At 37.9% G+C, this 13,501-nt stretch overlaps 1 protein-coding gene across 11 annotated transcripts in view; it reads left to right on the forward strand.

Moving 5' to 3' along the window:
* Positions 1 to 13,501, forward strand: part of PHLDB2 (pleckstrin homology like domain family B member 2) — a 203,717-nt gene that overhangs the window by 118,400 nt on the left and 71,816 nt on the right. For all 11 annotated transcript variants that reach the window (XM_069475089.1, XM_069475080.1, XM_069475082.1 and 8 more), the window contains one exon: positions 6,523 to 7,871. In XM_069475089.1, coding sequence (XP_069331190.1) covers positions 6,523 to 7,871 — 1,349 coding nt within the window. The remainder of the gene's footprint in view (positions 1 to 6,522; positions 7,872 to 13,501) is intronic.

The following is a 13,501-nucleotide window of genomic DNA, read 5'->3' on the forward strand; positions in this document are numbered from 1 at the left end:
TTTGTTCATATGTACTGCTTTCCCTTTGGACTATAAGCTACGTAAACGCAAGAAATGGTTTCTTTTACCATATATCTTCCGATGCCTAGCTCAGAGTCTGGTTTATGGTAGACACTTAATGAAGATTAGCGTCTTCTTCTTTTTTTTTTCTTCTTCTTTTTTGTTTTCTCTTTTAGAGATAAAGTCTCACTCTGTCACTTAGGCCAGAGTGCCATTAGATAGTCTTTGGTCACTATAACTTTGAACTCCTGGGCTCAAATGATCCTCCCACCTCAGCTTCCTGAGTAACTAGGACTATAGGCATGTACCACCATGCCCGGCTAATTTTTTAAATTTTTTGTAGAGATGGGGTCTCACTGTGTTGCCCAGGCTAGCATCTTGATAGTAACAAATAATCCCCAAATCTCAGTGGTTAAAGACAATCTTGAGTAGGCAAGGACCCTATTCTGTGTTGTCCTCATTCAGGGGTGTAGGCTAACAACGCCTCCACAAACCTGGATGGAGGTTAGTTGTCTGAGCAGGGGCGTAGGAATTGGTCAATCATGCTCTGGTTCTTGATGCTTCAGCTTGGAACTGACAGGTTCTTTCTCTCATATTTCATTGATCAAAGCAAGGGACATAGCCATACCTCACACAGTAGGGATGAGGAAGTGCAACCTTACTGTGGTCCTGAAAGGAAGAGAACTGGAATGTTAGTAAGCAACACTAATGCCTGCTAAATAAATATCTGATACGTAGTAGGCATGTATTTAATGAATGAAGTACCTAAAACTACCCATTAAGATTTTATTCTTTTTCCTATATAATAAGCAGAACCACTTCAAATAAGGAAATAATGTAACTACATTTTTAAAAAGGAGAATACTTATATTATTATGTAAGCTATTTTCAGCAAGCATCTGGAGACATTTTTTATAACCGTTCTTTTATTTAGTTTTTTTCATATTAGGGAAGTGTTATGTTTGATTTTTTTAATTTTTTACATATATATAAACAGTGAGATAGATAAATTTTGTATAGTTAACATTTTTACCAGAGTCATTTAGAAGACTTGGGGAAAATGTTGCAATCTTCAAATATTTATATATGTAGTCTGATCAAGAAGTTCTTTAAAATAAACTTTTTTGGAAGAATTAATATCTGGCCTGAAAATTGGGCAAGAGCTAAGGAAATATGAGAGTCTAATTAACTTAAAAACAAAGTGTTACTACAGATTATTTTCTAGTATTTTATGGTAAATGTTTTTTTTTCTGATCATCAAAACAACCCAAATACATTATATAAAATGTGGAAAATATAAATTATTATTAGAGAGGCAATTTAAAAATCAATCGTAATACCACCACCCAGATGAAACCACTACGAATTTAGGGGTGTGATTTCTTCCAGTCCATTGCTGCTGTAATTGTTGTTGTAGGAGAATAGGCATATTGAGGAGACAAGAGAAGATACTGGCTTGTACTAGAGAGGTGCCTGTGGACATGGTAAGAAGTGATCAGATTCAGAATGTTTTGACAATGTTGATAGCATTTGCTGGTGGGTAGAATGAGGAAGGAGGGCTAGTGATAGAGGAGATCAACTATAACTCCCACGACTTTGTCCTGAACACTTGTGTGTCTGAGTGGGTGTATGTACAGTTGAACCTTGAACAACTTGGGGGTTAAGGATATTACCCCCTCTCCCCACTTAGTTGAAAATCTTGAACTTTTGACTCCCCCAAAACTTAACTAATAATAGCTTACTGTTGAGTGGAAGCCCTACTGATGACATAAATAGTCTATTAAGATATATTTTGTATGTTATATGCATTATGGACTGTATTCTTACAATAAAGTAAGTTAGAGAAAAGAAAATGTTATAAGAAAATCATAAAGAAGAGGAAATATACTTAGTATTCATTAAGTGGAAGTGGATCACCATAAAGGTCTTCATCCTTTTCTTCTTCACATTGAATAGGCTGAGGAGGAGGAGGGAGAGGAAGGGTTACTCTTGCTGTCTCGCGGTAGCAGAGGCGGAAGAGGTAGAGGAGATGTAAGGGGAGGCAGGAGAGGCAGGCACACTAGGTGTAACTTTATGGAAATACATTGTAATTTCTGTCTGACGTTTTTGCTTTTTCATTTCACTAAAAATGTTTTTATATAGTACCAGTCCTTCTTCCACTGTTTGTTTCAGTTTCAGTGCCCATATCACAGAACAGTCCATGTCGTAAAAGAAATCAAGAGCAGTCTTGCATAATTGAAACCCTTCTGCCAGATTGTCTGATGTCCATTTGTTTTCTGGCACTGCTGCTTCTACGTCATCGTCTCATTGTCTGGCACTGGCTTGGAAGCGCTCATCTCCATCAAGTGGTCTTCTGTTAATTCCTCTGGGGTGGTGTCTGTCAGCTCTTAGATTTCTCCAAGAACCGTATCTTGAGACCCTTTACCCCTCACCTTTTTTCCCACTACCTTACCCACAATCTCTTTCATGATTTCCTTGATAGGCTCTGTGTAAATACTGTGAAATCATGCACAACATCTGGACACAATTTTCTGTGGCAGGAATGTATTGTTTCAGGTTTGCTGGCTTTCCCAGCTTTTTTTTGTACAACAATGATGGCATCTGCAATGGGGTAATCCTTCCAGACTTTCTTGATGTTCTCTCTATGAGGGTTCTCTTCCATAGCGTTGACAATCCTTTCCATAGAGTACTATGGGTAACGAGTCTTAAAGGTCCTTATGACCTCCTGATCCAGAGGATAAATTAGGGACATTGTATTTGGAGGCAACCAGACCATTTTATTGTCCTTAGTGTTGAACTCATGGGGTTCTTGGTGGCCAGGGGAATTGTATAATATCAGAAGAGCTTTGAAAGGCAGTCGCTCACTGGCAAGGTACTTCCTGACTTCAGGGACAACACACCAATGGGACCAATCCAGAAAAAGGGAAAAAGGCCCGTTGTCCGGGCCTTCTTGTTGTACAACCAAAGGACTGGCAGCTGGTGTTTATCTTTTCCCTTCAAGGCTTGGGGTTCAGCGACTTTATAGAGAAGGATAGTCCTGATCATAAACCTGACTGCATTCGCACAAAACAATAGGGTTAGACTCTCCCTTCCTGCCTTAAATCCTGGTGCTCACTTCTCTTCCTTACTAATAAATGTCCTTTATGGCATTTTTGTTTTTTCTAAAATAGGGCACTTTTGCCTACATTAGAAACCTGTTCAGGCAGATATCCTTTCTCCGCAGTGATTTTTTCATTGCTTCTGAGAACTCATCTGCTGCTTCTTGGAGAGCAAAAGCTGCTTCTCCTGTTATCTTGACTCTTTTATTAGTCCAAACGTCTTTCTAAGATCATCAAACCATCCTGTCTTGGCATTAACTTCTCCAGCTTTAAATCCTTCACCTCTTTTACTTTAAGTAGTCATGTAATGACTTAGCCTTTTCTTAAATCTTAGGCGTCTATAGGTATACTTTACTATAACAATCCTGAACCCACATAAAAGCTGCATTTTCAATATGAGATAAAAAGGTATTTCACAGAAAGCACAAAGTTTTCATGCCTGCTGGCATAGCTGCAGGGATAGCTTCACAAATTCCTTTTCCTTTTTGACAGTGGTCCTTACCTGGATTCATTTACCTTGAAATGGCGGCAATGGGAGATGCAGGCTTCAATCAATCTACAGTACATATTAAGCACTTAAACTTTTTCTTGCAGTGTCTTTTCTCTGTCATTTGGGAGCACTGCCAGCATCTCTAGGGGCACTTTATGGGTCCCATTGTATTGTTCAAGGCTTATGATATTGCACTAAACACGATGAAACATACATGAGAACTGTAAGAGATCACTTTTTACTGTAATAGACAATTTGCTGGAGAGACAAACTGCTCGCACAGAGATGATTATCCTCATGGTGGATACTTGTAACAGTTGAGCTCACCACAATAGCAACAGAAGGTGGCTATGAAATTATTACAGTAATATAGTATGGACTACAGTTAATTTTATGCATTTATGATTTCATATTACATCTCTACATTTTACATTTCTCTGTACTGCAAATAGCATCATGCACAGTCTGTGTATGCATAAATTTTGATAAATTTTGACTTTTTACAATAGATTTGTGTATATTTTTATGGTAGTAAATGACAAAATAGACTAGTATCTACATACATTTTATGCATTCATGACATACCTCATTTTTTCTTAATTTTATGATATTTCTAGGCCACATGTTTGTGATTTTTTTCAAATTGTTGCAGATCTCCAAAAAATTTTCTAATACATTTATTGAAAAAAATTTTTCATCTAAGCGGACTTGTACAGCTCAAACTCATGTTGTTGAAGGGTAAACCATATAAGAAAACCACACTCATTGTGGGCATCATATACACAGATATACCCGTGTACATATGATCCATGTGTATGAGTGTCTATATTAAAAAAACTGTACTCATTTAAAAATATACTTAAATTATATAAATGCACTTTTTATGCTATAAAATATACTTCCAGATATGATTTTAAATAATTGTGTAATATTCTCTCATTTGATGTATAATAGCTTATTCAATTTTTCCCTATTTGGGGACATTTATGGTATTTTTCCCATTTTAATAAATAACACTGTAATGTCCTAGGAGCCATCTATTTCCTTGTTTTCTTAATTCCAAAATATTTAACTTGAGAAAATTTTCCAAGGCTTGCTGGAATTTCAATATGGCAAACCAAACAGAGATGAAGTTAGTTTGGAATAGAAGGGACCAGGAGTAGGAGTTGTCTCAGCTTCAGGCCTCCAAGGAGGCCTGGTGAGATGTGGCTCAAACCACGCTGGTGTTGCTTTTAAGGTTAGAATTGGCAGCAGGAGACAAATGCTAAGAGGGACATTTGTCTTGGGGGCAGAAAGGACACTGTCCTTGAGGAATGAAAGACTTGGCAAGAGCGATATGGCAGGACCAGATCCCATCTAGGAGCCAAATATAACAGAGAACCTCAATTTTTCTGAAGTATACTTAAAAAGATAAATTATGCTTGTATCCATCCAGGCAGGGCTTTGGGTTGGAGGGTAAGAAACCCAACTGAGCAGAGTTTATTGGAGGAGGCTGCACCTTTATGGGCAGTTGTGGACTTAGCCCATCACCAGAATTTAAGCAGCCACACTACTTCTTGACCCTGGAAGAAAGCGGTTGTTTACTAGGCTGCCTGAATGTGTCCAGAAAGTCTGTGAGGCTGAGCAAACCTATTGAAGTTCCTCAATCCTTGCCTTGGAGGGAATGAGGAAGGCTGTGATGAAGAAAGAAAACGTGTTCATTGAGGTTCTCACCTATGGGGCAGTGGGAGTCAGAGGGGTGGAGATAAGATAGAAATACTAGAGATACCCCTCTTCCTTAAACTTGTGGCCTCGTTACAGAGACAACCACATTATGAAACTGATTACTAACCATGCAGGATACTGTTTATATATAGACCAGAGATGTATTAATTACTGTCTCAGGTGCCTGAGAGTTGGAGGACAGTAGTGGTGTATGAGTTCAATGAGAATGTTTTAAGTTGTGTTTTGTCTTTGCTGGTAATCTAAGGAAAATCTTTTTATCAGTTAGAAATATATGCCTTCTAATTTCCTGTGATAGTTTGTAATTCAAAGATACAGACTAAAACTTTAGTTTCTTAGGTTAATATTGTTTATACTGGAGTCCAAAGCATGGTCTTGTGAGTCCATAAATTTTCTTAAAAATTTTAATTGTAGAAGATAGCAACCTTGAAGAATGGGTGGGCTCTGATAGGTACACAAGAGGGATAAAGGTGCTTATGCTAGAGGAGAGGGTTTGATGTCAAGGATGAACATGGTGCATTTGGGGTACCAGGGAATTTTAAGGATACAACAGTTTCAGAGTTTTAAATTCACCACCCTGATCATATGGCAATAAATTGGGGAACACTTTTCCCTCTATTATTACCTGCCTCTTTCTGATGAGTACAGGAGCCTTAAGTCTTCTTGTTGAGAAGGTAACTCCCAGAGCCCTCATTTAAAGAATGAGCTTCCAACCCTCATGTTACTGATTAGTGTCTAACATAAAATTTTTTCTTTGCCAAAACGTGAATTTTGTTTCCTCAGGAGTTTATTTCTGAGCAGTTAGTGATTCTAATAGAGGCAACTAAAGGGAGGTCCATTGCACTGTCCCTCTGAGTGTTTGCTAGGCACTCAGGAAGCAGGTGGTCCTCCAAGGAGTAGAACATTAAAGGGAAATTGTCTTTTTTTCCAGCCTAATCTTGCACCTTGACTTGGTTAGAGATTTGTTTCCTTCAAATATCCTTGCTGTCCTCTTGAGTAATTTTTCTTTTGTACAGTAAACATGCCAGATCAGTGGTCTTTATTCTTCAATTTGCAGTATCGTTTTAATAGGTTTATTAGTAAAACAAGAGTTTGTGTTTGTTAGTTGCATTAGGTTAGATTGCAAAGTTATTTGTTCAGATGTAGGCCTGACAAGGGACTATTCTTTTTAAATCTTTTTAAAGTAAAACTTTCTCTTTTATTCCTTTACAGATTCCAGCAAGATCATGGCAGACCATAGCCACATCCCCAAACAGCTGGATTTACAAAATGGTAGCTTAGAGGAAGACTTTGTGGAGCATTCCCTTGAGAACGATTCCCAAAACATGATGGAGAGCCTAAGCCCGAAGAAATACTCATCCAGTCTGAGATTTAAAGCCAATGGAGACTATTCTGGCTCCTATCTAACCCTCTCACAACCTGTGCCTGCTAAAAGAAGCCCTTCTCCTTTGGGAACCAGTGTCAGAAGTAGCCCCTCCTTGGTCAAAATCCAGGGAAGCAGGCAGTTCTCTTGTGATGGAACTGACAAAAGTATTTCCATGAAACCTTCCACTCCTCTACTCGGCACTGCACCCTCCCTCAGTGGATATCCATCTGGGAGAACGGACTTTGATCATTATACTGGCCGGGATGGTGATAGGGCCTTGAGGCTCTCAGACAAGCCTCCCTATTCCAAATATAGCTCAAGGAATAAATCACATGACAATGTCTACTTTCTTGGAGGCCTGGAAGGTCGAAAGGCATCTGGCTCACTCCTGACCATGTGGAATGGAGGTTCTCTGAGCGATGCTGGCCCCTCTCCTGTCAGCAGATCGGGAGCAGCAAGCATGCCTTCAAGCCCAAAGCAAGCCAGGAAAATGAACATTCAGGACAACCTGACACTTCAGCCCAAGTTAACCAGACACAAGGACCTAGCATCTGACAACATCGGTTTAAGAACTAGGAAGTATTTGGGCAGCAGCCTGAGTCACATGGGAGCCTATAGCCGATCGCTTCCCAGGTTGTACAAAGCCACAGAGAACCAGCTGACACCTCTCAGCTTGCCTCCAAGAAACTCTCTGGGCAATTCCAAAAGATCAAAACTTGGGGAAAAGGATCTACCTCATAGCATAATAGACAATGACAATTACCTTAATTTTTCTTCTTTAAGCTCAGGGGCTTTACCCTACAAAACCTCTGCATCTGAAGGCAACCCTTACGTAAGTTCCACCCTCAGTGTCCCTGCCAGTCCGCGAGTGGCTCGGAAGATGCTTCTGGCCTCCACCTCCTCCTGCGCCTCTGATGACTTTGACAGGGCTCCATACTCGGGGACAAGTCCGAGTAATTCATTTCTTCCCGGAGAGCCGGACAGAGTATTTGCAGCCAGAAGGAACTTCTCTTGTGGATCAGTGGAGTTTGATGATGCTGATTCGGACAGCCTCAGACAGGCCTCAGGAACGCCTCAGCCTGTCCTTCGGGAGCGGAAAAGCAGCATTAGCTCCATTTCTGGACGTGATGACCTGATGGATTATCACCGGCGGCAGAGGGAGGAAAGGCTCAGGGAGCAGGAGATGGAGCGATTGGTAATCTTCATCTGTTGACCTCACTGTTCCATTGACCAGCATCTACAGGGCAGCCTTGGAGACAGACTCCAAGGATATGTGGGGCATAGAATTTCCATGTGCACCAGCCACTGCTGTTCCTTCCTAGACTCTCTCCTGCTGTTCTTCCTCTTCCCAGATCACTACCCTTAGGCACCTGTGGGTGTTTTGAAAGGCTATAGGAGTTAGCTCCACAGAGTTCTCACATTATAAATTCTCGAAAAACATCACACAGGTAGTTGTAAATTTTACTGAATTTCTTACAAGTCTTACAAACTTTTAAGACTGTGAGGAAATGTTGACTTGTATTATTTATTCATTAAATTTGCATCTGTGTGGTTACGATAGTAGTCAGTGAAATCATGACTTAGTGGGAATTAGGTAGTGAATTTGTCTTTATAGCAAATTGTCTGGAAAGTGAAAGGGTTGCCTCAATGGCACTGAAACTTTTCAAAATTCACTTCACAAAATTGATTGAGTTTTCTTTCTCCATTTAAAATGAATTTATACTTACTGTGGAAAATACTGAAAATAAGACAGAAAGAGACATCCCCTGAGAGTCCCACCAATGAATGAGACCAAACAATTGCATTTTTTCATTTTCTTTTAAACACAGATTTTTTTCTTTTAGAATGAATATGTCAGAGATTATTTTGATCCATTAATGATTGATTAATGATTTCCTTAATGAGATAAGCCACAGCATAGTAAAGCTGGTTTACAAAAGTATAGGATTATCAGAAGTATTTTATTTACTAAAAGTATGGCAGAATAAGATTTTTAAATGACATACAAAGCTAGTTAATGCCCTATAGTACAAGAAAACGATAACTTTTGGATTACAATGGACAGAAACCATTTGTATCTTTACAGGACAAAACATGTTTGACATTTTAGAGCAAGAATCATTTGCATCACTCATAGTTTTTGATAAGTTGATGTCTATTCTTACAGAGCTTTAAAATATCCAAAGCAATAATAATGAATGAAAACAAATGTGCATACCCTTAGAGAATTAGATATTCCTTGGATGGATCAGTTAGATACTACGCCAGTATAAATTTCCCCTTTGTTTTTATAAATAGTCTCCAGAGATTATTCATGATCACAAAATGGCATTGTGTTTTGGCTTGATTCATTGACATAAACTCAGAAGAATTTTAATTACTGTATAAAAGCCTTTTTGCATGCAGACAGCAAATATAGTGCTATATTATAATTTTCTGTAAGGCCAGAGAATTAACTTCTAGATAGATAATTTCTTAAGGAATCTAGGAGAGCATTTTCAACGGCTTCCATCACTCCAGGGATCTGCCTTGAGTGCATGCTCCTTTTTACTCTTTTATTCCAAGGGTAGGGAACCAAACTCAAGAAATTTACCTCCTCTGGGTTTCATCTTTAGCATTTGTTAAGTGCTGGTGGATTTCTCTTTCATCCAGATCCTCCAAATCTGCTAAGGCTCCTGACAATCCAGGAAGTGACCTTGTTTACTACCTGTATGATTGGGCTGGTGTACACAAACAGGCTCAACTTTTGGGGAGGGCTTTGTGGGTATTGCTCTAAATATGAAGTTATAACCCCTTATCCTTAATGGTGGGCTTGTCATACCTGATGAAATTAGGCTTATTTTAAAATTTGACACTCCAGGCTTGGCCTTGGTTGCATAGTCTATTTGTCTGATTACATCCCAGTAAAAGGGACAATATATTCTTAATTTTTAATTCTATTAAACTTTTAGTCATAAAACAGCTTCTGAAGGGACGGCAGATTTTGATTTAGCTAACTAGTACTGTCTCAGTCTTGTCTAGGCAGTGCCAGCTCAGAAGCCTCTATCTATAAGTCTATTCTTTGAAATATCAGGAATTAAGAGTATCTGATAAAGTCCTATCCACGAGGCTCTGAAACTGTCTTTCTTTGTTAAAGGCATATTGTAGTCTGTAGGCAAACATAAGAGAAATATAGAGACCACTTGGTAAATGTAAGAGTAAGAGGCTATGGTAAACAGTATCAGCATGAAGGCAGTTAACATCCTTTATTAGGGCATAAGACATTGGTCTTATTTAATCAGTGTTTCCCCTGAGGGTAAGAACATAATTACAGAGAGTAAGGGCATTGAAATATTTGGGGCCTTTCTGTAAAGTACACAGACTTTGGACATTATTAGTAGTAATATTTTACCTGTACAAAATTATCCTAGGGAAGGCTGAGTTTCTCATTTGATTTGACAATTTTCTTACAGGATTCTTGATAATGTTGGGCTACTTAAAACTAAGGGGTATAACAAGCAAATGTAATTATTTCTAGCATCTTTCTTTTTGCAAGGTTAAAGAACAAATCTTTGTAATTGCCCAGAGGTTCTCTGGGAAAACCTAAAGATAGCTTGGATATAAGGTATCTTAGAAAAAATGTTTTTTTCTGAATTTAGGGTCTGTCTGATCTTGAGAAGACAGAATCAAATATCAATCAGAGGAGACTGATTGAATAATATAGGATTGTGGATACCTGAGAACGGTGAATGTTTGCAGATTGTCTAGTTAATAAAGTGATAATAGATTATTTTGTGGTAAGCAGGAAACCTTAAATCATTCAGAAATGGGGAACTCTTTTATTTTAAATATGCAAGGATATATCTTAATTAGCACAAAGCACAAAAAGTTATTCTTGTGAGAATCTCTGTTCTCGGAGCAGATTACATAGGAGAATAACCTTTTACCATGTTTTGTAAGCATAGACTGATTTTTCCAAGATCAGTCTGTCATTTCAATAGAGATAACTACATTTTAGTTTTACATTAACAGGGTGTTTCTCATACATTTTATTTTATTTTATTTGGAAATTGTGCTCAAGTGGACACATTGCAGAACATAATTACTGTTAGTATAAAAAGATTTTCCACAATTATATTTCAGTTTAGGTGAGCACAAATTTTAAATTGTCTTACTCTTATGGAAGTAATCTTAGCTTATATTTTCAGTAAGTTAATAGAAGACATTTAAGAATTTCAAATAAATGATTCTTTTTATCATAAAACAAATCCAAATCTTTTTTAAAAAATGAAATTATGCTTATATTATGTTATAAACTGATAAAACAAGGAAAAGACATATAGCTGTTTTTTAAACCAAATTATCAAATCGGTCTGATTTGTGTAAGGATTCAATTTAATTGTGCAAACTTGTTTTCTAATGGGGAAAAAATGCTTCTGAGTCAACAATTTTGTTAAGAAAGGTCTTTTTCTTAAAAGGAGAGCACATTTACAGTATTAGAATTTCACCTTATTTTGGAATTTGGGGAATGTTAGGTCCATTAAGTACTTGTTAGTCTCTACAAACCAATCAGAACTGCAAAACTCCTCTATTTTAGTTTATTATCCTTAGGAGACAGGAAAATATTTCACCTACACACAATGATTTTTTTCTCAGATACAAAGACAAAGAGCTCATAGCCTAAGTCCTACAGCTTCAACTACACAGCAAAAATAAATGCTGGAACACAAAAATCTCACTCCTCCAGATCTTAAAAGACTGCTTTTCCATTGGTCACAAAATATTTTCCTGAGCTGAGTGTATAAATAAAAAAACAGACAAATTACAAACAGCAAAAACAACAAACAAATGCTCCATCATCTCTGACATGACCAAGGCTAGATTTCGTTCCTACCTGACAGAGCAACAAGAGGTCAGACTGCAAAACCAGATTCTAGTCCGTGCTGCCATCAGTGGGGATAACTATCAGTTGTGTGCAGACCAAAACCCCGATCCAATTTGACCAGGGATCAAAAACCAAAGCAAAAGTACAGAGTCAGTGAAACAAAAATTGTACATAATAGTGAATCAGTGAAGGTAAAGTTCTACTGCCATTTGGGATTTACTCCAGGAGCCAAGATAAGATGTGCCTGGGTTTGCAGCCCATGAGATATTCTTCATGGCCAGTGCAGTTTCATTGACTCTATAGGATGAGTCACTCGAACATTTCACTGAGACCTCCAAATTGTCAAAGTATAATTTTCAAAAAGTAAACACAACTCATGTAAATAAAGAATGAATAGAGGCCAAAGAGCTGTTTAACTTATTAATGAGGAAACCAAATAGGGTAAATCTGGTTCACTAAGCGGAATATCTATAGTATTTTTAGCTCTGCTGTGATAATATCAGTGTTCTATCTGGATCTTTATTTGTTCAATCTTTATTTTAAAACTAAAGATAATTTTATTGAGTATTAAAGATTGAACCATAATTATGAACCTCCAGGGACCTACGATGGGGTAAAACAATCCACTTGCGTCTATATTAAATAGCCTCCAGCTGCTGTACTATTTGAGATGTTTAGGTTTTTTTCTTTAGTTTTTCTTCTTTCTTAAGAGCTCTTAGCTGCCAATTCATGCTTTTGTCATTATGCCAAACTTCTTTCTTTTTTTATGATTTTAGAAAGCAGATATCAAGCCTTGATTTAAAATGTTCTGAACTAAGAGTTACTAAGTGCAAATGAGGTCTTGAGAGGGTCCTGTGCACATGACGTGTGTGCACTGCAGTTCGTAGACCTGGTGACATCCATTTGGGCTGGTCAGCAGTCATTGTAACTCCCTCGTTCTGAGCTATGTCCCAAGTAGGGGGCATTAATGGTAAGGTATCTGTAGAGGGCTGAGATGCTGATTATTTGGCAAATTAGATGTTTTAGAAGCTAGAGATATCGTTATAAAGTAGATAGGATATTCTTTTATTCACTTCGTTTGATACTTGCATGTCTCCAATAATCCAGAGGTAGTGATGGTCATCCAGGGCCTCTAAAGGTCCAGGTTAGTGAAAATCATTCTAGGAAGAAAAAGAGAAAATGAAAAACTTGAAGTAAATCCTTCTGCTGTTAAGAGTATTCATTTGGTTATGTTGCCAAAAGCATCTGTGTTCTATTGTGGAGAACCAGTGGATTCCCACAAATTGCACTGTAGCAATCCAGGATTTTCTTTCTGCAGTGCCTTGGTAAACAGCACTGTCGTCATTTAGAACTATGCAGGGCCACGCTCGAGACTTATTTCTCAAACATGTAATGTGATGCCAGCTCTCATGAAGCACCATAAGGTTTTCTGATTTTTTACATGCTCTACCAAATTCCCTGAAGATAAGATTGGCTTTCTTTCAAGGCACATTTTAATATTTCCATGGTAGTTATGTGACTAGGTGAAATGTCTGGGTCAGCAATTCTCTGCTGCTTGGAAGGTGTTTTCTTCTTATAGCTCCTATGAAAACACTTTATAACTAAAGAACTTTAATTTGCAAGATGCTGGGACCATGCCTGTTGTGCTCGCTGCTGTATATTCACCTCTTGGCCAGATGACTGGGGTATAGGAAGCATTGTATGCATGTTTCTGAAAATAGTAATTGAATGTTTTCAATTCCCATTCATGACATTCATTATGGCTTTCCTTATTCTGTGGCTGTAGGCTGCACCCCTGGTTCCCATACAATCAATATGCATTTCATTCCAGGTAACAGTGAAACGCTATACAAAAGAATGGGAATATTTCAACATAAATGCATTCTTTTTACTTCCAAAAAAGGAGGAAACCCCCTTCCAACTTTCAATTAAAAATAAAAAGATGAAAATCAGTTATTTTT

The sequence above is a fragment of the Eulemur rufifrons genome, chromosome 7 (assembly GCF_041146395.1).
Source record: "Eulemur rufifrons isolate Redbay chromosome 7, OSU_ERuf_1, whole genome shotgun sequence".
Taxonomy (NCBI): Eukaryota; Metazoa; Chordata; class Mammalia; order Primates; family Lemuridae; genus Eulemur; species Eulemur rufifrons.